The 25,383-nt window shown below is 43.6% G+C and overlaps 1 protein-coding gene across 1 annotated transcript in view; it reads right to left on the bottom strand.

Annotated features, from left to right (window-relative positions):
• Nucleotides 1-25,093, bottom strand: part of irs4b (insulin receptor substrate 4b) — a 33,387-nt gene extending 8,294 nt beyond the window's left edge. The window contains exon 1 of the mRNA XM_086276682.1: nt 20,496-25,093. Within this exon, the coding sequence (XP_086132808.1) occupies nt 20,496-24,711 (4,216 nt within the window). The 5' untranslated portion in view covers nt 24,712-25,093. The remainder of the gene's footprint in view (nt 1-20,495) is intronic.
• Between the last annotated feature and the right edge of the window lie 290 nt (nt 25,094-25,383).

Genomic DNA, 25,383 nt, shown 5'->3' with positions numbered 1-25,383 from the left:
GGGGGGGCTGTCGATATGATCTTTTTGGACATTTTGAAGGCTAGCGGTGCCAATTTTGACTGGAACCAGACCCTGTCTGGCTTTGGGCTCAGCCCCCCAAACATTTCTCCAAATCCTGAAAAGGTGGGGGTTCTGGTGGCTTCTGAGGGGTCGTGCGTTGGAAGACACTGCAGGGGTTGCAAAAACACTCGACCCTCTTCTGCCAGCTCAGGAATGGTTATCACCACGCTTAGAGGTTGCCCAACAGTTTGGTAATCTTAAAAAGGGCACGATTAATGACACAAGCCGCAGGTTTACAATCACAGAAGAAGAAAGTAGAACTACAGCAGTTGCACGGTCACAGATCACCGCCTGAGAGAAGCAGCACAAATGTGAGACATCTCTGTCGGAGGAGGCTTGGCTTGAACTCCTCGTTGTATAATAAAATCTGTTTGTCTGGTAATAAGTGTGCGTGGCCGGTGAACTTTGGATTCTGCTCGCTGCCAGCAAGCAAACACACACACACACGCTCACACACACACACACACACACACACACACACACGCTCACAAATAAAATGTTTGTTTCCTGCCCTGCTATCATTGCTGGGTCGGGCTGTCAGGTCGGTTGTTGTGGTGCGGCCCAGCAGCCCTGAATGACCCGTGGCGATGGCCGCCGTCCAGCTGGGTTATTCCGCTGAGAGCGAGCCTTTGTCTGACACAACAATGTGAGCAGCATGCCACAATACAGATGCTTTGACACTGCTGGAATGCTGCCCCTCTGTTTGCTAGCCATGGGGAGGGAGGGAGGGATGGACTGACGGAAAGGCAGGGATACACGGATAAGAGAAGAAACAACAACCTGATGCAACCAAATTACAACCAAAAAAAAACCAAAAGGTGTAGCACACCCTGGAATTCTGCTATGAACAAGGCCGTCTTTAAGCTCCCTGAAAAGCCTTCGGCTGATCTAAAACACTGCAGTGAGAGAACTGACAGGACTTTCTCTTAACTGGCGCCTGTTAGATCCAGAATCAAATTTAAAATCCTCCTCCTTACACACCAAGTCCTAAATGATCAGGCCCCTTCATATCTGATATATATTTTAGTATCAAATTACCCTAACAGAGCACTTTGCTCTCAGACTGCAGGCTTACTTACTCTCACGTTTCTAAACATACAATGTCAGGCAGAGCCAGCTTTCAACAGGAGTGGGTTGGGTTAAGAGGTAGGCAGGTTTGATACAGCATAGTATTGTGATATTTTGCTCTATCGTAGCAATACAGGGGCACTAAATTTTCATATTCTATTAAAAAAAAGTAAATATTCTGGGAATACTACGAACAAGAGGGCTTATCTCATGCACAAGTCGAGAGGACTCCACTTAACTGGCTGTATTCCTGGAGAACAGGAAGGTTTGCTGAGAACACATGTAATAGTCAAATGTGAATTTACTGCAACAACTGTGACAAATCATCAAAAATCACACTAATTCAAACAGACTGCATGCAACTGCCAGCTCGACCCTGTTGAGACTGAAGTTGTTGAAACTATCTGATGGTGGTATTTATGGCAGGTTTTAGTGATGGTGTAGGTATCCTCCACAATCTCACTCTGCGACTCTAACTTTGAAAAAAGGTGATAAATCAAAATATACAATATGTTATTACAATACTCAACATGTTGCAAAACATTCAAGGTCGCAAAAAATGGTATCGTGAGTTAAGCATTGTAATAACATCGTATGGTGAGGTGTCTGGTGATTCCTGCCTCTCTCCTATGGAACCAGCTCCTACATTAGACTGGGAGACCGTCTATTTTTAAGACTAAATTAAAAACTTGCCTTTTGATTAAGCGTATAGCTGTTCCTGTCTGAGCCTGGTTGTGCATGGGGTTGTCATGTATTTGCTCATAAGGGTGTCACCTGATTGTTGGGGTTATCGCTCTAATATCGGAGGGTTTTAAACATCTTTGCCAAATAACACCTTAGTCACAAAAGCCTAAAGAACAGCTGACAGCTGCCCGGCAGCCACTGGTTGTGTGTATATTATGCAACCAGTTGGTGTGTGGTTGCTGGAGGTTGCCAACATTAAACTCGTCACAAAGAGGTGCTGCCTGAAAACCTAGTTTATATGAAAGACTTTTGTGCAACATTTGCAAACTACTCTCCAAGCAGTGATAAACTACAGCTCAGAGTGTTAATATTTTTGCAGACAAGCTAGTGTCTGTAGTGTAAACCACAGGCGACTGTGGCAATCTGCTAGCGATCAAAGCAGTCAGAAAGAGTTTTTTTGTATAGCACCCGTCTGTGTGACTGATTTCGCCTAGTGACAGCAGCCTCCAAAAATATGTGTCACATTTTTAGTAATCATATAAGCACTGTGGGTCTGTCAAAATCCTTTGTCCGAATGAATAACACCAAGGCAACGAACAACACGTAGTGGATAGTTTAAAATAAAGATAAAACTGAATATTTAAACTAAGTTTGGTTATTTGGTGTTAGAAGTTGTACAGGTGAGATGCCGTTTCCAGTGTTTGCATAGGTACAAACCGTGTTCAAGAGTCCTACGGTAATTGATAGTATCCTGCCAGCACTCATGCTCACTTTGTTAAAGTGTTAAAAACAGCCTCACTACTCCTCCCGTGTACAGCAGAGGCAGGGCTGTTTATAGAGATCAGAGTGAGTACACTGACATAACCGCACTATTTTGTACATTTACAGAAAGAAACTGTTGCTGTAATCTATGACACCATGCTGTAAAAACAACAGCTTACTGCAGCCGAGGCCCGTTACTGGCACTTTACTGTCATTTAACAGTAAAAGCTTTCAGACTGTAGTTTTATAACTTATACACAGTAAAGTACAGAGTACACGCAGTATTATTTTCTCCATTGAATGACTAATACTCACAAATATTTCCTTTATTGAACTGCTGATTGTTTCATTCCTTCCTGAAATTCTTAACATTTTGAAACCTGTGAGTTCTGACTGCTTCTCATTTGTGTTTGTAGCAAATGTGCGTTCAAATTGTCCAGGAATTAGAGGAGTGTAATCAGACTAATATCTAAAGGGAGAAGATTTTATTTTTTTATTTTTTTTAAACAAAGAAAAAAAAAATAGCATGCATGGAGAGATGAGGAAAACAAGCTTCAGCCACCATTGGTGAACAGCACAGTTATGTGGATTTGTATCTTTTCTTTTAACTTTCTAAATCATTATACTTAACACTACATACAACAAGCTTTGGCAATACTGTATTTAATTATGGTCAACGCAAGGCTGAATCTGAATGTGGGTGTGTGTGAGAGCAAGAGACAGACAGAGAGAGAAAGTCTGAGGTCTCTGGGTTTCTCTGCAGTCCAGGCGTGGACTTTGATCAAAACAACACTCTTAGGACACGAGCCCAACTGACCCAAGCTGACCTTGCTTAAACACACACATACACACACTTTCAGGGCAAAATCAGGTCATAAAAACACCTGCATTAGCTAACAGATTGTTGTGTTGTTGCAACACGCGCAGGTGCTCAGATCCGCCGCCCTCTGTCTCGTTCCCTCTGCCCTCGCTGACCCTCAGCTCGTGCCTCTCTCTGTCCCCAAACCCCATTCACCCAGCTGGGACAAGAGATGAAAGGCATCATGGGAGTGAACAGCCAGCGTAACGGGTTGACCTGACATGGGCTTGCGCGACAGCTGGACTGGCGGCCTTTCAAGTGCAGATCGAGGAACGAAAAGACGCACTTCACTTCACTTTTGTGTGTCCAGTTTGGTTCTTGTTCTGTTTTTTTCCCCCGTCTCTACCCCCACCCTTACCACAGCAGCTGCACGGAAGACAAAGAAGAGCTGTACTTGAGGCAAATATCAGCATCAACAATGCAAACGGTCAAACTGTAAGGGGTCATCCTGTTCTACAGTGTGCCCATCGATCAGACTTTACTAACCCTCGATGTCCGCAATTTGGTCCAAATGCGATAAAGGACATTTTCACATAAAAGTGCAACTGTGACACAGGGCCAACAATAGGAAGTACAAAAGGATATATCTTCTTAGTTTGAAAAGTCAAGCCAACGCAAAAGCGACTTAAAACTGTATTTTATTTTGGCCACTAGACTAAAAAGACTATAGAGGTCAACAGCTAGATTCCAGGTAGGGCTGGGCCCTATTATACCGTTCACGGTAATACCGGTATAATGTTAGGCAACTATAGGAAAATGAAATATCGCGATAGAATGGGAGTAAAACGCGCATGTGCAGTGCCTTTGTTTTCATACGCACATGGCCGATTGTTGAGTGAAACAGATGAACCAGAATTGGTTTGTAAAAATGGTGCAACTTCAGTGATGTGGAACTGGTTTGGTGTTTGTCCGTCAGATACACAACAAAGCACATTTTTTTGTAGAACATGCAAGCGGCCGTCGTTATTGTCGTATTTGTCGGACTAAGATGCTCTTAAATCTGGAAGTAATCTGGGTCCTAAACTCTGTATGCTTCAGGTCAAACAACACTGCAGCATCACTGAGAGTTAAAAACTGTCTAAATTCTTTCATCTTTAATAAAACGATCAGCATTGCTGCTTTACCAGGTGTAACTATGGGGCGATCGTGGCTCAAGAGTTGGGAGTTCGCCTTGTAATCGGAAGGTTGCCGGTTCGAGCCCCGGCTTGGACAGTCTTGGTCGTTGTGTCCTTGGGCAAGACACTTCACCCGTTGCCTACTGGTGGTGGTCAGAGGGCCCGGTGGCGCCAGTGTCCGGCAGCCTCGCCTCTGTCAGTGCGCCCCAGGGTGGCTGTGGCTACATTGTAGCTTGCCATCACCAGTGTGTGAATGTGTGTGTGAATGGGTGGATGACAGGTTGTGTAAAGCGCTTTGGGGTCCTTAGGGACTAGAAAAGCGCTATACAAATACAGGCCATTTACCATTTTACCATTTAACTATAAAGTTTAACTTCCAGGCATCCATGAAAACAAAAGTTATTACATTTAACGGAGTTAGAAGTTAGCAGGAAGCTAGCGGAAGTTAGCTCGCTAGTTTCGCTAGTTACCTAAGCATGATATAGCACGTTCTGACGGAGAGATTTCTGAAAAAAATCAAACGTACAGCTCTGCTATCACTTCCAACATAAATGAAGACAGGAAACTAAACAGCAGTGACGTTTGTAGGTAGAGCTGGGCGATATGAGATTTTTTCATATCACGATATGTTTTTTTCATTTCAGGCGATAACGATATCTATCACGATATAAGCCAAATAACTATATTTGTAAGATTTAAATGTGCCGTTGCTCACAAGTAAAATGTGAAATAATCAGCAGCTTCTTTTTAAATATTTATTTCCCATAATAAGTTCAACAGGGTAGATGTACTTAAGGAACATGAGACTTTTTCAGCTAAATAAAGGCAAATATTGCAAACTACACAAAAGGCAGGCGCTAAAGCGTTTAAGTTTCAAAATAGAACAAATGAAACAGACTAAATTGTCAATTCCACTTAGAAATAAAGTATTAATTCTAAAAATAAATCTTAGTTTGTTTTACAGAAGAACAGACAAAACTGACTAACTTTTGTCAATATCAAATAAACTGAGAACTAAAAGGAAATTCTCAATCTCTCCTTGTTGTATAGCTGAGCTTTTCAAACAGTTTTAACAGTTACTTTAGTCTGACAAAAGCCGAATGACGAATTAGCGCTTCCAGTCAGAGACTGAGGCTACGTCCACACGTACACGGGTGTTTTTGAAAACTGAGATTTTCTGTTTTCGTTTTAAAAAAATAATCCCGTCCACACATAAAGGCAGAAATGAAGGAAAACGCTGCTATGAACATGCCAAAGCAGCAGGTGGCGCTAGATTCCTAACCGTGCAGAAATGTTGGCCAATCAGAAGTCTAGAAGCCTCGGTGGGAAAAAGTAAACAAAGCTGCGGCATAGAAGCAGAACAGAGTCGTATGTGTGGACGGACAGTAACTGTGTGTATATGTAAGCATTTAAACACTGCAGAGAGTAGAATTAACAGTAACAGTATTGTAGAAATTCATTTCACCGAAACAATAACGTGGCGCACAGTGTGACGCATGCACCAGTTTATTGTATTTCCAGACTTGCTTTCGGCACAATTTACAGTGCACGCTACTCTGTTTTTTGTCAGACTTGAAATAGCCGAAATACCTTCAAACTACGGAACTTCTATGGCTCTTCCGTTCGACAATCTCTCCGGCGTTGGAACCATCATCTGTTTTCTCTTCGGTCACGCTCGGTTGATTTTTCTAGTCGGCACACTCATTTCCTCCATTATGCGCTGGCTCCATTACCCGCTGGCTGCTTCCCAAACAAACACACGTGCGGCTTGGCACTTGTGCTGTATGTAACAAGTCACGCGACGTGACGCTGCGGCTGTGATTGGTTCGGCTCTGCGCTACTGAATTTGGATCGGCTGACCTTTTTTTTTTTTTTTTTTTTAAGAGGACAAGAGCGGCGAGGTCTATCGCGATAGCTTAATTTCTCTATCGAGTAAAAGTTATATCGCGATACATATCGTTATCGTTCTATCGCCCAGCTCTATTTGTAGGGTTACTGAAGTTGGGCTAGCTGGTATATAATGATGTGCTACGTGATCGCTAGCGACACAGCTATGTTAGCATAACATAAACAGTGAAGCTGGAGGACGAACACTAACACTTTTCCACTTATAAAAGTTAACGTGAAGGTTCTTCATGGTTAGAAACAAATGCAATCGCATGGCAGGATGCTGTAAACGGACCAAACTTCAGTCAGGAGGACAACTGAGATAATCCATCCACAATACCAGGTTAGTCATACTGCAACAACATGGGAATAGAGCAGCTGCCAGAGAATTCAACATTAATGAATCAATGGTACAGAAGTGGAGGAAGCAAGAAGAATGAGTTTAATAAAGTTTGATTTATCTGACTGCTTTGTTTCGCTTAATGTGCCTTATAATCCCGTGCACCTTATGGTCCGAAAAATACGTACTGCACACTGCAGTTTAATGTTGCAAAGCACCTCTTTTTAACTTCAGTGGATATTATACATGGTTATGCTCAGGATATGTCAGCCCATTTCTACTGGAAATGCCTTTTGGTTAAACTTTCAGCAAGGAATTTGCATTTGCACTGTTACATTTTTATAAAGCTTTTAATGTACATAAAAACCAGCTTCTTGTTTAAGTGAAAATAAATGGAAGGTTGTCTTTTTGCGCTAGTAATGTTGTGGAGTTGTATTTTGTCTCGCATCAATTATATCGTCAGTTATATCGTTATCGCAAATTTTCAAATATATATCGTGATAAATATTTTTGGCCATATCGCCCTGCTCTAATTCCAGGAGTAGAAACCACCTTCATATTTTCCATAGAGATGTGGATTATAAGCCATAATGCTGAAACCATCTAAAGCAGACTGGCTGTGAGCTACGACAGACTTTATGAACTTAACTTGTTCCTACTAGAACTACTAGTGAGACCTGCTCCGATGTTTTAGTTTGGAGAAAGGATGCAGAGCTGAAGGTGCTGAGATTTTCCTTGGGAGTCACCAGGATGGACGGGATTAGAAATGAGTACATCAGTGGGACAGCTGGAGAGGTGAGGTTGAGACAGTTTGGGCTTGTACAGAGGACGGATGGTAGACATATTGGCCAAAGGATGTTGAAGAAAGAGGAAGAGCTCAGATGAGGTAGTGAAGGAGGACGTGACACTGTGATGACCCCTAAAGGGAGCATCTGAAAGAAGAAAGACTCTACCCACAATCCCAACTTGAGAGTGTAACGCCTCTGGTTAAGGTCGCCGTTTCTGTGGAAATGTTTAAACCTGTGCTTATCAGGTCATTTCGTGAATGCAAAACTTCAGGAACCACAAGAGTGGCATCTGCAGTCAGAAAAAAAAAAAAAGCACTGTAGCATTTCTACACTACAAAATGTATACAAATTTATTATTATACAGCGCTATCATTAACCATATAAACGCGAAGATGGCTGGAAGTTGTTAGCTGTGGTATTTGGGGTTTGCAGTACTTTGCCTGCCCGCCTCAGTGGTTCACCTCTCACTATTGAGATCTGTAAGCCTATGGGATAATAGCTCTCAATGGCCCTCACTCTGCGACCTCAGTAAATACTTCAGTGATGAGTTTATGGGCTTATTTGCTAGTTTAAGGTCATATTTAACAAAAATTGAAGCTCATTTTTTAAATTACCGTCAAAATTCAAAAAGAATCAGAAAGAAGAACAAACCGGGACATGCTCATCAGCACATGCCAATCACAAGTCATTACCGAATGAGTGTGTGGTTTTGCAGTCAGACCCGCCCCTCATTCAACACATCCAGTTTCCAAACACCTAGATGGCAATGTTGAAAACTAGAGGCTTCATAACAGGACATTACTAAACAGATGGATGATGTCACATCAGACAGACAAACCCATTCAAAGACAAACTAGAATGAAAATTGTTGTCCGTCTCACTCAATAATAAAACTTCACTAAAATTTCCTTCGCATTATCTAAAACTCTTAAAGTCGCTTTTAAGCTTTCAGTAAACTTTGAACTAAACAGAATGAATGTAAAACAAACTTTGACGCACTCGGGGTTCCTCTTAAATGCACGTTTGCGCACACATTCAGACTTTGACTAATAAAGCTATCTAACCTCACATTCCAGCCAGTCCAAGGGTATTCCAGTAAAATCATGCTTTATCACTACCGTGTGTCTGCAGGAGGCGGTGAAGTAGACGAAAACACTGCAAAGACAGAAGAGAAAACTGCAGCTTTTCTCTAAGTGCGAGAGCCTCAGGAACCCCGATGATTAAAGTCCGAGACCACCTACGAAATCTACGTGCAGGCCCAGTTAAAGACTCACGATGTTTAGGTCCATTTATTACTGACGAGACACAACATTTCCACTTGAGTAAGCACTGCAGCTCGTTGGTCTTGTGAAGCTTAATCACTGCCTGCGACTTTATTTATACTGCATGATTCACAACTTCATTAATAATCGCCACTTTATAAATAATTTTAACCCCCCCCCAAAAAAACCCCCAAAAAACAAAACTGTTTCCAGCTTTGACGAGTTGCAACAGCTGCTTGCAGCATGCAAAACATAGGAACAAAACCGAAGTAGACAAGATGGAAATGACATTTGATTAGGCTTCTGTCAAGCTGTGCTGCAGCTTTCATTAAAAACCGATTTGAAAATGTTCTCAATTAACTGTTTCTCAGATGTGCAAAAATATTTTCTTGAAGCCAAATGTCGAAAAGATATTCTCCTTCATGTCACATAAGATAGAAGCATATTTCAGATGCTAATTCAAGAGCACATTTGGATTGTGTTTTGCTTAGAAAATGGCTAATAACCATTTTTCTCTGTAGGGACCAAACAAAGAGCTGCTCTAAACTGATATTTAAAGCTCCGAGAACCACATCTTTCAAATCTTCAATGTTGCGAAGTTAATTTATTAATTTCCACTCCCTATATTTATTCCTGGACTCTACTGGAGTAGCTTTTTGTGTTTACAAGTTCAAAATAATCCTTTTTTCTCTTTTATTGCAGACTTTGGGTTTATCCACTGTTTGAAATGAGTAATTTTAGCTCGCTTTCCCCTGATTGGTGTTCAGAGGTCTGACCAGCAGACAGGTGCTCTCATAATGTGTCTTTGTCTCTAGATGCCACAGTCACCTGTAGTTGCATGGAAAAAGCCAACTTATCTGCAAACACTCTGCAACTACTTGCTAAGTGGTAGGTAATCTGAGGAATGTGACACAAACCAGAAACTGAGGCCTTTTGCCTTCAAAGTAAAAGCTGCGGCTTTTGAAAGTTGTTGGCTTCAGCAGTAGCGCACAACTTTTACTGTGGAGATGAACGTCGTTCCCCGTTCTGCATGACACGTTGTCATGCTTCACTGCCGCTCGACAAGCTCGAGCTGGTAAGTGTTTGCAGACAAGTTAGCATCTTCCACAGTAACCTGCTAGTGACCAAAGTGTTCACAAGAAAATCTCAAAGTCTTTTCTTTGGGGGAAAAACCGTTCCGTCAATACTTGGAACAGAACAAACTTTCTGGGATTTTCTGACCTGGATGATTGAGGATGCATCCAGACATCTGCAGGGAGCTTTCTGGTGCAGGTCAGTTTCACCCAGCAACCATTCAGAGACCAGTTTCTTCACCTGTATTGCTCAGTCCTGAGATGACATCCTTGCTCTCACTGACATCATAAAGAGCCAAGATTTTGACTCATAGGGCTAACCTGAACTTGTACTGATAGAAAATTATAAGTAGGGCTGTGTGATTACTTTAAATTTTATTTAAATTACAACTTGGCTTTCAACAACTATTAAAACAGGCCAGCTGAGATAAGATAGTTCATAGTTTGCAAAAAATGATGACCTTGTTTTGTCTTTCATCCCCACCTCCATTAAAAGCCTAAATTCATCACACACCAGGTTCTCTAGCTCAGTTCACATATCTCTTTCTTTCTTGTTAACTTTCAGGTGATTTACTATTGAATTTCATTTTTACCTTCAGCAAATGCACTATTTTTTACCTAAACTCTCATAACATTTGCTAGAACCCCATATTTAAAGACTTTATTGATCAATGGGAGCTCTCCAAGCAGTCATTTGCCCAAAGTTTGAGGTCCACTTCCCTGTTTCTCAACAACACTGCCAGCTTTATGTTCCCAAGCCTCTTAATGCAGGCCACCCATGCTCAAAGCACATCTATCATTTCAGTCCTGTGAATTACAGTGCTCATCAAACGGCACACGTTATTTTAAGGTTATTTATTTGCCGAATGTATACTAAAACAGGCATAAAGAGCAAAGAGTCCAGCCTCAGGGGGCTCTCAAAGAGCCACAAATACTTTCCTATGACAGTCACAATGGCAGCTTAAAATCAAAATTGCCTTGTGTGCACGCCTGATGCCTAATAATTCTAACATCTGTGGGAATACATGTCTGGCCATTTAGGATGCAGAGAGACCTCTGCCTGCAACACACAGTAAAAGAGAAGTTGGGGGGGTCCTGTTACGAGCAGAGCCTCATACCGGCCCATAAATTCATGTCAGTCTGGAAATAGACCTGTAAATATAGAAGGGCACAGACGTGGAGGTGGGAACGAGAGAGGAAAAGGGCATCTTACTCTCCCTTTCCGTCCGATAACTCTGCCTCGCACTCTGTCCAGCCCTTTACCACCTCATCGGCACTTGGCTGGGAGGCGAGAACAAGGAGAAGGAGAAAAGGGCAGCTTCCCACTGCTGTCACAGACATCTAAAAGTCACTTCTGACAGGTTTAAGGGCACATCTCTCTCTCATGACCCAACTTTCACAGCATTTAAAGATTTGAATATGATGCATATCAGAAAAAAAAATGATATATATAAAAATTTTAAGAAATTTAAGACCGACTTAAACCCAATTTCCCTCGGGATGAATAAAGTATTATCAATCAATCAACTAAAACTTCCTCAGGGTTAGAGACAGCTTGGTTTAGTTTCTATCGTCTGTCTGAGGCTCTCGTTGCACAATAATAAATCAATGTTGGCTTTTAATGTAGGCTGGCATGTCTAAACTGCCCGAGGTGGAACTAAAGTGCAGGCAGGTGTACGTGAGTTTACACGTAAGGTTTTAGAGGGGTCGGTGGTTATGACATACCTACAGCTTAGAGTTAACACAGACGCATAAATCCCCAGTAATACTGCTGCTCAGTTTTGGCGGAAAAATCATAACCACAAAATCTTGATTATTTAACCCTCTTTTCAGTAACAAAAGCCTTGCTGTTACTGAACGCAGGTGCCTGTTTTTTTTTTTTTTTACCTTTTCCCTTTGAAAACAGAGCAATGAAGCCACCAACCAGCTCATGTTTCCCACCAGAGGGAGGACCTGGGGCTGTACTACGAAGAAAACTGAACATATCCTTTTTTATACCCATACCATCTTTTTCCTGATCGGGCTAAAATAAAGCTGCATTCAAATTCAGAAAAGTGAATGCGACTTCGAGCAAGTACAGGAGAAACAACTGCTGGTGACAGGAAGTAGACAGGCGAGCCCAGGTGAGCAATTGAAGAATGAGAGTGCTGATGAGGGTGAAGAACACTGTTGACTGACATATGACTTCATAGTAAATACATTAGAGGGTTGCCAAAGCAACTGGAGCCTGGAAGAAAGCGACACGCAGCTTTACCCCAACATCAGCAGTCAGCGTCAATAAATCAATCGAGGCTTCAATCTAGGCTAGCAGTTCGTTTACATGAAGCGGGGAGGTGCTGGTGATATATGACCGATCGGAAGCATTGAGGCAGGGCAGCTGATTTTACAAAGCAAGAAAAAAAAAACTATTATGTTAGAAAAATGTGAATAGTGGCTAAAGTAAGAGGACTCTTATAGTGTATGCACTCCAATAGCTTTGGTCAGTAAAGCCCCAATCACCAAGGCCTAGAACCAGTCAGCAATCCCCAGGCAACCACCAGTTGCTAGGTACAGATGTGGACTCCCTAACACCAACACCAAGTAAATGAACATTTGAGTTTTAGATGTTCAGCAGTTGTTTGAGGGTGCAAGGGTTTGGGGCTTGAATTGATGAGGTCGTTGACCAATTAGTTGGCCTATGTGAGTGGGCTTTAGGCTGGAAGTTATAATAAAGTTTTGCCAATTTGAAGGAAGGAAGGAAAGCCAGTCAAAATGCACCTCTATCAATAAGACATAGGATGGATTACAGCTGTTATTTGATTACATTAACCTCTTAAGCCCCAACGGGGTTTCTGAGCTTCCTGCTCGAAAATGTAATGCCCAAATTTAATTGATTATTTCTCTGCAATTACAAACTCTGTCCTTACAATCTTGGTATCAAAATAAAGCTAACACTTGTGAGATTTCATCAGAGGTGTAAATATTGAAGCAGATATTACTGTGTCAAAGTTACTGAGACTGGAACACAGAAAAAGTCAGTCGATTTTATCCTTGCCTAATCTTTTTTTAATTTTTAGCATATAACCCTTTTAAAAATATGCCTTAGTTCACATTTGATTCCAGAAATTCAGTAACCAACATATAAACATCATCTGTGCAAAGATTTATGTTTCTAAAGTGAAACAGTGAAAAATTACAGCCCTGTCAATATATGAATATCCAGACGTTGTACAAAAATGTCAAATTTTGGCACACAGTTCTTCTGTGCATTTACATAACTGCTCGTTTAGTCATGGCTTGTTTTCGATGCGTTTGGTGGTTGTAGAAATGGTTTATATGACATTTTAGCCGAGATTCAGAGGTTTCTGTGGATACTACACATGTCTGGACTTATATTTCTCACCCCGTGTTATAGCCGATTAAACGTGATCTCCTTTTTGCCCCCGGTACCGGGGGCGTGGGGCTTAAGTGGTTAACATTTAGATGTGCATTAGACGGTTTTAGTGAGAGCAACTAAAGATTAAATCACTACTTTTCTTTATTGATGTTCACAAAGGAAAGAGATAAACTTCCTACTGGTCTCTAAAGACCATCCCACTACCTTTTCCTATCAATGGAATAATTTTTTTTCAAAGATCTGATTGATTGGTGACTGTAGGTGATGAGCAGATTAGGTGTGCATCATTTGTTGCTATGGTGACGTGAGTATAAGGTTAACTACCTTCATTACCGAGAAGGCTCTGAGCTTCAGATCTTGCCTCACACCACAGGATTGTGACAGACAATGAAACCTATATGAAGTTGAGATGCTGCAGAGCCTCTGGTGAACCACTTTTGATTTAAAAAAAAAAAAAAAAAAAAAAAAAAAAAAAGCATATTTGAGTTCCAGCATCGAAAATGCGATGACTTTGGTGCTGCTAAATGTGAATTTGTGGACAAAACAATTAGAGGAAATTATCAACAGATTTCCCAACTTAAGCATTATTTCCTGCAGATTTTCCTTTACCCCAGCTGATCTAAACACGCCTAATTTGAAATATTTATAGCAACATTTCACAGACGCATGCAAGACTTCCTCACCAGCTGGATGAGAACCCAGCCTGATTCTCCACCTCCTGCTCCTCCTCTGGGTCAAGGATCCAGGTGTGCCTCTATCCGCGCAACACCACAACTGAGGGGAAGCGCATTCCTGAGTGATGATGATGCGCTTCCTCTCAGCCCTGCTGTGTGTCTTGACATGCCGCTGCTGCAATTACACCACCACATCAAAAGCTGCCTGCAATGACTCAGCGCTTACAAGCACACGCGCACCTACCTAGATGCCCGGCACAGACTGTAAACAAGCCAATACACAAGACTGTGTGTCAGGGATTAACATTTCCGATTGTTACCTTGAACTGCATGAACTAACACACACACACACACACACTATTGATTAATGAACCTGCTGGCAGCAGCTGAAAACACAGCACACACAGACAGACGGACAAACTCAAATAGGACGGGTTTGAGTGTCAGTTGATCTCCCGTGTCGGCGAACACAGATTCAGCAGTGAATAACCACACACAACGACGATAAACAAATGAATCAGGCGGCGCTCTCATAGAGTCCTGACTCACGCTATTAGGGGGAAAAAAAAAAAAAAAAAAAAAAAAAAAAAAGAACGAAAAAAAGGAGGTGATTGTGGGAGGAAGTGGGTGCAAAAAACTGAATTAAAAGAGAAGAGGAAAGAAAAAGGGAGAAAAGGGAGATCCTCATTTACAGACATAGCCTAACTTTGTGCTCTAAGTGTCAAATGTTTTCTCACAAACTCAACCCATCATCCTGAAATCCCCTGCTAAGCATTCTCATCTAAAACCTTTCTTCTGCGGATGTTCACCTACACCTACTGGAGCTGCTTCACAAAGAGCTGTAAATATGGAAAACATAAGGACTTAACGAATATGAGCTGAATCATTACTTAATATTACTGCCAATCAACTTTTAAACAGGATGTCTGAGGACTTCCTTGGTCTATGATGACCTGGATAACTGAGAACCTTCACAGACTTTTAACAGGAACCACAGCAGGAAACAAAGACATTCACAACTGATCTGATCTTGGCTGAAAAGCTGGATCAGGTATCAATGATAATGCAGTTTGATGTTCCACGTCTACTTCACCACACAGTAGGGCTGAACGATATATCGCATTTGCGATAATATCGCGACATGATCAAGTGCAATTTTCTAACCGCAAAGGCTGCGATTATACTCTGGACATGTCCAAATTCATGGGCTGCATCCTCCTGAGGCCGCATTTGTAGACCGATTACGTCACAGCGACGCGCCGAAGGCTGTCCAAATTACTACCATATCCCAGAATTCATAGCGCGGCCCAGCCAAACTCCAGTTTCCAGCAATGGCGGCCGCTACTAAGTTTTAAAATTACTCATACTAATCTTTCTGGGTCACAAAATAAACTTTTAACATATTTTCAGGCGAGAAAGTAGTTGTGTAGACATCAAATATCTGCTCGGTTTATCAAGATATCCCATATTTGCAAAAGTGCTTCGACGTTTTCAGAGGCGTCTGCTACCCACCAGCTCGACAGCTAGCCGGGAGCTCGAGGGTTACTGATGCGGCCGAGAACGGCACAACTCCCGGCACATCATTTTCAGATCACCGCGGAGTTTCGCTGCTCGGGTTAAACGTAATATATAAGTCACTTAGACAACCTAAAAATGTTATTGTTGGGCTTTTTTCAGTATTTTGTTTGTTCGTGAGTAAATCGGTTTGGCTGAGATTAAAGTTATTAGATTAGATAAAATAAAACTTTATTAATCCCCCGGGTGGGTTCCTCCTTGGTTTTCACACAGCTGACTAAACGTCAAACAGAAAACTTATTAAACAGAAGTATGAGACAGTCGAGAATTTACACCAGTGTCTGGTTATATTTTAGATAGCAAGAAGCAGACGGCCGAGTTTATTAAACTCCACCGAGACAGCGGTGACGCTAATCAGAACTAGACCGTCCAATTTCACGCCTTTAAACTTTAAAGGCGTGTTTGTGTGTGTGTTTATACAATTGCTATTATGTTTGCACTTTATGTGTAATGTTACTGACTGCAGAGATCAGTAAGATGTGTGTATTTTTTATTTATTAGTTTTATTTATTTAATATTATTTTTTAATTGAATGACTGTCTAGTAGTTCACAGATGTCGAAAAACTGAGTGTGGTAAAGCCACTGATTTTTTTAATGTATATTTCTGCAATCTGCACATTGTACTGACTTTCATTTTAATGTTTACACCAGGGTTCCTTGCCAGCACTTTATGCTCAGATGTTTGTAAGCTAAAAATAAACTATTGTGTATGTTCAAATATACTGTTGTGATTGAAGAAGTTAAATAAAAATGTCAGTCATCAATTCATGCATCACCTCATGTCATCATAACAGAGGTCTGTCTTCCAGGAAAGAACAGTTTAAAATTAATGTAATATAGTATTGGCCATACTATATGATGTATTGCTTGTCTTTGTTTAATAATACAGAAGACAAAGACCTTAAAAAATAATCGCATATCGCATCGCAATCGCAATATTGGGGCAAAAAAATCGCAATTAGATTATTTTCCATAATCGTTCAGCCCTACCACACAGCACACCAGTCAACAGCAGCAGAGCTAAAGTAGGTAACAGCAGAGGGTCAGCAGTAATATACCCCAAGCAGCTTTTTAAAACTGTAAATCAGTGACCAAGCTTTGGCTTCTCCCTTTTCTGTTTACTACACCCTAACCCTTATTACTATTTATTATTAATATTTACAGGAGGTAATTTTTTTAAATTGACAAGAATAAAACTGTCAAATTTATGTTAAAAAATGAAATTTTATGTAATGAAACTTGCACAATTTCCAGAATGTACATAATAAGACGCAAACTGATTACAAACAGAGGCAAATATATTTACAAAAAGAATGGGAAATTAAAGACAAAAAAAAACTTGTAACTATAAGGAAAAAGAAGCCAAATTTACTAAAAAATAAAATAAATAAATAAAATTAGAAACTACATAAAAAAAATATCTGAATATCTGGAAAAAAAAAACTTGCAAAAAGGTAAGAAAAAAAATTGAGGAAACAACTGATTGATTTGATGAGGAAAAAAAACAGAACTTGAAAATGAACAAGAAAAAGACATTTCTAAAAAGAAATATGAGGAAAAAAAGAAGATAAACTTACAGTTAAACTGACAAGAATAAAACCTTGACATTTATTACCAAAAATAGGCAAATTTTAGAGGATAACACTGGAAACCTTATACCAAAAAAGGGCAATTTTATGAGACAAAACTTTATCCAACGTTAATAAAATAATAACTAAATCAAAGCTACTACCAAAAAAAAACACAAAAAAAAAAACCATTGTGTGATTTTGCAGACACTTTAAGTTACTTTGGAAAGAAAGTCAGTTACTCCCAGGGTCAATCACTTAAATTAGGGCTGCTCGATTATGGCAAAAATGATAATCACGATTATTTTCACTGAAATTGAGATCACGATTATTTGACGATATTTATTTAACCCTTTAAGACCTACTATAGAACCAAGTCCACCAGAGCTTATATTATTATTATTATTTTTTTACATGCTGTAGTGCCATTTGTGGGAGCATTTCAACTTGCTATACATCAATACAACTGTTATAGCCCATATTTTAATAATATGTATGCATTAAGTCCATAGTAATTACATAAATTGCAAAAAAGTGCAATAAACTACAAAAAAAATTGAAAATCGCTTTTGTTTTGTTTACATATATTTCTACTTGGAGAAATTTAAGAGGTTTATCCCTCAAAACTTTAAATACAATAAAGTTGCAAAAAATAGTTTCCCACCACAGGAAATTTATTTTGAGTGTCTTCATAGTTTTATTTCGGAGATACAGCAATTTTTATATACTGCAGGAAAAACAAAAAACAATCCTATGATGCAAATTTGCAAAGAAAACAGCAGGTGCCTCATTTCACTGTGGGAAGTGTTACGAACAGCTGATAGGAACGGCAAAGCGTGTTTCTGGAATATTGTGTTTTTGTTCCTGCAAGCGCTTTTTATGCAATTTTTGCAAAGCTATATGTGGAAGGAAACCGTGACGAGGACAAGCTGATGGCATCAGATGTAAGTACAACTCCTCCGGTTTCATATGCAAAACAAATTATTGCGCTAGCTTACACGGTTCAGGTTCTACAGGGATTTAAAAATAGTTACGCAAAACGGAGCGTGCTGCTCTGACCGGCTTTAAAGGGTTAACAATGACTTTTGAAAAATAATATAAAATAGTGTGCAACACCACTGAAGTTTTTTTTTTTTTTTTTTAAACTCTCTTTTCAACCAACGGCAGTCACTCTCCAAATAACTTCTGCTTAGCTTTCCGAGCTTCCCTCGGGTCCTCTTAATCAGCGGTCTCCAACCTTTTTTGCGCCACGGACCGGTTTATGCCCGACAATCCGGTTGTTCAGTCTGACGTCACTAGCCGTGTCTGGGTCTAAACTCCGCTGCAGGTCCATATATCAAACGATCACTATGGCATTACTGAGAGTTGAAAAACTGTCTAAAGTATTTCATCTTTAATAAAATGATCAGCCTTCTCCTCTACCAGGTGTAACAATTGAGTTTAACATCCAGGCATCCATGAAAACGGAATTTATGACATTTAACGGAGTTAGAAGTTAGCAGGAAGTTAGCTCGCTAGCTTCTATCTAAATACAATATAGCATGTCCTGACTGCGGGGTTTTGGAAACAAATTAAAACGTACAGCTCTGTTATCACTTCCAGCATAAATGAAGACAGAAAGCTAAACAGCAGTGACGTTTGTAGGGTTACTGAAGTTGGGCTAGCTGGTATATAATGATGTGCTACGTGACCGCTAGCGACACAGCTATGTTAGCATAATATAAACAAGCTAACTTTTTTTCCACTCGATAAAAGTTAACGTGAGTGTTCTCGGTGGTCAGGAACAAATGTAATCGCATGGCAGGATGCTGTAAAAGGACCAAACTTCAGCCAGGAGAACAACTGAGATAATCCATCCACAATACGAGGTTAGTCATTCATATACTGCTGCATGGGCTGGGCTGTAGTTACAGCCTAAGGTTTTAAAAACTGAGCTTAAATAAATGATTAGCGGTAATAAAAGCCGAGGGAGGTCAACAGTGGTCGCTGACTGTTTTAGGAGCTTTTTGAGATCAAATAGAAGAAAATACATAACATTAAACATGTTAACAACACAAAAGCCATATTAAACGCAGACTACTTTAGACCCGGAAGTAGGATTCGTCGCGTCATCACTGAACAACCGGATATTTTCACGGACCGGCCTTTAAGGTGTCGCGGATAAATGAGGGAGGGGCTAATAATCGGCTCAGTCATTTTTAATGATCGTTGAAAGCCCAGATCGTAATCGTGATTAAAATTCGATTAATTGAGCAGCCCTAACTTAAATGAAATGCTAAAAGGTTCTTATAACAAACCCATCACTGAGGCAGACAAACTGCAAGCTGATTTTCATTTAAACAAGCTCTGACCTGAGCCAACACCACAGGTCTCTGTGCAGCTGGCTTTAAGACGACCGTGCAGGAACAGCCTATTTAAATAGAATATAAACAGAATGTTTTTACAATGTTTAACCTCAGCTATTAAATTCTACTCAATTTTTAGTGCTTTCTCACATCAAGTAATCTAGTGATTATTTTTCCTGTAATTTTAAACAATCATTTGCCAGGAACATCCCTAGTAAAAACATGTTTCACCGAGTGACTGCCAGCTTACTAGACTATAAAAAAGGTATTAAGTGCATTGTGCTGCCACATTGAGTGTTCCTGTTGGCACTGGATTCCTTCGTGTTTAGTATAAATAAAAATAATTTTTCATAGATGTTGAAAAGCTTCTCATGTGACAGCCTTCCAGCAGACAAAAGAGTTTATACACCCACACATTAGTACACTCTGCATACATGCTGACACAAAGAAAACAGCGGCACGTGCACAGACAGGCAGAGAGAGACACACACACACCACCACCACCAAGCTACAAAGACAGGAAGTCTGAGGCATTTTTGGGTGATTCAACCCACACTTGACCTCAGATAAACCCTCCCGTTCATTCAGCGAGCTAATCGTCTACCAGTGTGTTTGCACACAGCGTGCGCAGACCTCAAGATGAACTGCATATTGGTGCCACTTCCTGTACGAGCACTGTTATAGCCAAGGCTTCAGCTCCCTGGGCAGATGCCTTCAAAAGACGCGCGTGAACGCTGCCTTGTCAAGATCACAGAGACTTGATTCAAAATAGATTCACTGGAGGAGCTGCAAATTGATACAATGCAGCTAATAATAGCATCCAGCACTCAACGGTTATTTTGGATTTCAGTGAGAGGGGGGAAAAAAGAAGAGAAAAAAAAAAATACACTTTTACTCACACATGAAAGATCTCACACACACACACACACACACACACACACACACACACACACACAGTGTTTTTCCACACATAAACTTCAGGAAAGAAAGTGAGCATGTGCAGAACAGAAAGTAGTATCTATAACACTAACACAAAATCATCACTTATGCTGACTCACCCTTGGTTGTTGCAGTGACGCCGTCTGATTTGGTGAAGTCTATACTGGCGTAGGCTCTGTTCTCTGGCAGAGGCACCATCCCCCCTGCAGCCGCCACCACCGATGCCGTGCTCCCACTGCTGCTACCTGCTCCCGACGTCACAGCTCCCGTATTACTCCCATCCTCCCTCAGCTCCAAGGCGATGTAGTTGAGGCCGTTTTGATAGCCAACTGACATGTTCCTGCACATTCTGCCGGCTCCGGGCTCCGTGGAAGAGGAGGAGGATGCTGCTGAAGTCCTGGAGGCCGTGCCTGTTTCTGTGGTTCTTGCCGGGGCGTGGTGAGCTGGAGAGTCACCCAGACCCTCCACAGACATCCACACACTGTCAAAAGACGCCGAGCTGGCCCATCTAGACGCCTGTCCCTCCGTTACATAAGATCCGTTGGGGGCCAAGGGGTTAGCAAGGGTGGGGTGTGTGGCCGAGGAGCCAAGACCTCCACTAGGAGGCATTGAATTAGAGGAAGAGGTGGAGGAGAATGTCTCTGAGCTGTGTCTTCTTCTGCCCTGGGGATCAGCTCGAACCACCTTGGGCTCCATCGGCTGCGTTGGCGCCCTATCTGGGCTCGTCGGGGGCAGGGGGGGAGAAATGGATGAGGAGGTGGTGTGGGGAGGGTGGCCATAACGCCCCTCTATCACACAGAGATGCTGCAGCATGGCTGTAGGGCTCGTTTGTGTCCCGTCACCTCTGCTGAGGTTAAACGTCATGTCTGTGTAGTCGTCCCCAACTGGCCTCCAGTGACCTCCGACCTGCACTCCAGGGGAGGCCACCGCCCCGGGATTGCTAGCCAGTGGTCGGATATAGCTGGGTGGGTTCCATGGGGCAACTAGGCTCGGTCTGGGTGACTGGTTTTTGCCCAGGCAACCAGAACTATCCTGCTGGTCCGCTCCTACCTCCACACTCATGTAATCCTGAGGAGGGGAGCGACAGTGGTCACCGGATCCCAGGGAAGGCGCTTCGTCTTGGGCAGAGTGAGGGTAGGCGGGTGGCTCTTGCTGGAGAGGGTAGTGATCACCGAACTCTATATTAATATACTCTCCAGGACTGGAAGGCCCTTCAGAGGAGCTGCCAGTGGCAGGGACTGAAGTCAAGGTGCCTGCAGATGCTGTTGAAGGCTCACTAATTCGCAGCGGTCCGTGGAAACTTCTTCGGCCTAAAGGGAGGCGGTTGGGCCTCACAATACGGCTGTCAGCCATTGCTGCAGTCGTATGGTGAGCGCCATAAGGCGGAGGTGGGTGAGAGGGAGTGGAGGTGCTACTACCTCCCCCACCCCTCTTTTCTGGTGTTGACACTGAAGATGTGGCGACTGATGAGTAGACTGGTTTAGCAGGAGAGCTCATAGGAACGTACTCCCCATACTCTTTATCTTTCTCTTCCCTTTCTCTGCTGGGGGCCTTATAGGAGCGAGGGAGAGAGAAATAAGGGCTGTAAGGCTTTGGGGTGTTCTCAGGTGTGCCAGTTGTATAATATCTGCTGCTCCCTTCATTTGTGACCTTGCGCCCCCCAGAACTACTGTACGACATGTCCATATATTCCCCATTCTCGGGTCTTTCTGCAATGCTGTCGCTTGCACACGCCCCAATGAGGCTGGAGCTGCTGTGAGGGCTGGGAGAGGCCTGCACTGGGGAAGGGGAGCTGCAACTCCCCCCCGGGAGCATCATCATGTAGCCGTGGGAATCGGTGGAGGATTGGGATTGGAGCTGGGGGTGATGATGGTGGGCTGAGCGTGTAGCTAAAGCTGGACTGTGAAACTGAGGAGAATGGGAGATGTGGTGGGAGTAAGAGCTGGGTTGCATAGGCATGTAGTCAGGGGGAGTGTCCCTCGGCGACACCGCCACGCCACACATCATAGGCATATAGCCGCTGTCTTCCTTGGCGGAGGAGGAGAGGGGAGGGCGTTCGGAACCGGCCTCCGTTCGGGAGAGTGTGGAGGGACGGCTCTGCTGGCTGTGTTCGGAGCAGGAGCTGTAGTCAGAGCGCAGTGAGGAAGAGGAGGACGACGGCCCCCCACGGAGCAGGCCGCTGCCAAATGGCAACACCACATCCGATCCCTCATCCAGTGAGAAGTTAGTCTGTGTCATTTTCTGATAGACTGCCACTCCGGTCGCGCCACCAGTCGGTCTGGTAAAAGAGTGCGTCCTCCTCCTCAGTGATGATGAAGAAAAGCGCTCATCCTCTGTTGTTGACGTGCTCTCATCCCGCGGCGTGTCAGCTCCACTGTTGTTTCCGGAGCCCGCATTGGTGCCAAAGACCTCCCGGTTCCAGCCCATGGCCATGTAATCATTTAAACAGTTCTCTTCTCTGATTGGTGGGGTGTTGCCAAGAGAGTCTGGTGTGTTGCTCCGCACCCGGAAGTAACGGAAGTCACCTGGGCTGGAGCCGTACTCATCTGACGAGTTGAAGCCACCGTCTGACGGGGAGCCGCATATTGAGGCGCTCGATGGGCGGGTGAGCGTGTCGGAGACGGAGCCGTGGCCGCTGCTGGAGGAGACGCTCACGGGGCTAGTGGTGGAGGGAAAATGGGAGACTGGCAACGAGGCAGAGCGGGCATGATAGGTGGATGTTGCCCCTGGGATAGCTCTGACATAGCGTCCGCTGCCGGTGCTTGTACCAGCGTTTCCTGTGGCGACGCCGCTCCCACTGCTGCCGCCACCACCGCTGCCCATATCCTGACGACCGTGATGGGCCCTCACAGTGTTTAGGTGAACCAAACTTCCAGTGGCAGAGCGGAACGGCCGGTTCATTGTGCCCTCGCCCTCACTGGATGTCCGAAAGCGATAGCCACTAGCCATGTTGCTTTTAGTCGACGGCGGCGTGCCAACCACGGACTCTGTCCTCGACCGTCGCTGCAGCCCAGTCTGACTCGGCGGAAGGTTGCCCAGGTGGCGCCGCGTCGTGATAAAAGGCATGTGATTGGAGCCCGACGACTGACTCTTACTCCTCGGCCGAAACTCCGCAAACGCTTTCAGCGCTTTCATCGTTTCCAGGATGGTCTCATGCATGTTCTGGGCCACAACAGAGTCGTCCACCTGCATCCATATCTCCCCAGGCCCGATGGAGGAGGAGCGGCCCACCTCGATGAAAAAGAAGCTTTCTGAATGTCCGCAGCGCCTGATGTTCATCAGCTGCAAGTTGACACAGGGCGTCTCAGAGTTCAACTTAACGAGGTGAATGGTTTTGGTAGAGAGGCATAGCCGGTAAACACCTGTGAGGTTTTTGGTTTGACCCAGTCCTTTGGGTTTTACATTCACCTGCCACACCTCTTTAAACACAGTACCAGGGGTGACCGTACCATATCCATCATCTAAATCATCAGAGTCTAAGTGTCCTTTTTTGCCCTCGCTCATCAGCTCACTGATAGCCACATACCAGTCCTCCTGCTCCTGCTCATTCTCAGCCACAATGGCAAAGTACTCATCCTTGGTGTAAAGGGCAATGAGGTGTTTGTTTTTGGAATCCGCCCTTTTGTTCACGGTGAAGCACTGGTAGAGGTAAATCACTCTTTTGGGAGGAGAAGGGAGGACGGCTCCACCACTGCTGGAGGCGGAGGCGGAGGAGGCTGCCGCGGCGGCAGCAGCAGAGCGCAGGCTGTTCCTGAATTTCTTCTCGCTGTCGTAGTACTCCAGGCGGCTGGGGCCGAGGTGGCTGGCAGCCCTCAGCACGAAAAACCTCTTGTGTCCATGCTTTTGCTTTCTTAAATAGCCACACTTTCGTATATCATCCACCACGTCTGGGGTGTTTACGACGTTCACAGCTGCGTATACATGGCTGTTGCCAGCGGCGGGGTCCTCGGCGGTGTGTACCTGGCTGAAAGGCGAGGAGGAGGAGGCGGCGGTGGCTTTCCTGCCCGGAGACTCTGCGATGTTTTCCCCAGAAAGATGCTGCTGCTGCTGACAGTGATGGTGCTGCTGTTGATCCTTTGGCGGCTGGTGGTGGCTAAGGTTGAAGTGGTTTGACGGAGGTAAATGGTGGAAACGAGAGCCTCCTCCTCCTCCTCCACCACCACCTCCGGCTCCTCCGCCGACATTAATTAACGGGGAAGGGGGTTCCCCGACCGAGCCGTCTCCGTTTGCGGCTGCAGCGGTGGCGGCCGCAGGTTTCGTCCCCACGTCCCTCTGCTGTGTCTCCACCATCAACATCGCTGCCTTGCCTTCCTGATAGTTCGTGAAATTTGCCATCAGAGAACACAATCAAAGGTCACTTTACTAGCAAGCTAATCCGAGCGGACCTAGACCCCATTCTTGTTTTGGGAGACGAGCTCCTGAGTCCGGCTAGGCCAGCTAACTGACTCACAAACACACACACACACGGCTCAGATTTGCAGCACTCACAAACCGGCTTTGCTGTTCCGTCTGAAGAAAATAGTCCCTTTTGCCCTCTCAGCGGCGAGGCAGGTACTCCAGCGTGAGCTTTGCTTTTTATTTTTTTTCACGAAATAAAGCCCACCGCGTGCAACATGACCACGTTCAGCCGTGTTTCTATAATCGGGAGGATCCAGCTAGCTCGGTTAGCACTGCTTTCCCTTCTCCTCTTGTACACATCTCTACGGGCCACAGCACAAACAACACATGACCCCCTGCGTCACCGAGCGAACGGGAGGAACAAAGGGGCAGAGACGGGCTCTGATTGGTCCGTCACTTTGACTGTCAGCCGTTGGCAGAAGTCGAAACCAATCGGTGCGAGATATTGGAGCTTTGCGTCAATAACTTTGGCAAATCGCGTAGCGTGGAGTTTACTGAAGTTTTCAAAATAGGCGGTGACTTTCTCGGGCTTATCTAGAACCTGCTGTTGAGCTTTCCAGCAACTGTTTAGGTGTAGGAAACTGTTCCCAGACCAGCAGACTCGGAGTC

Source organism: Aulonocara sp. 'chitande type north' Nkhata Bay, linkage group LG3, assembly GCF_057382095.1.
Source record: "Aulonocara sp. 'chitande type north' Nkhata Bay isolate Kocher_YH1m ecotype deep benthic linkage group LG3, A_spYH_male_GT1.1, whole genome shotgun sequence".
NCBI lineage: Eukaryota > Metazoa > Chordata > Actinopteri > Cichliformes > Cichlidae > Aulonocara > Aulonocara sp. 'chitande type north' Nkhata Bay.
Note: the sequence above shows the minus strand (reverse complement) of the source record. Positions and strands in the feature narration are given on the sequence as shown.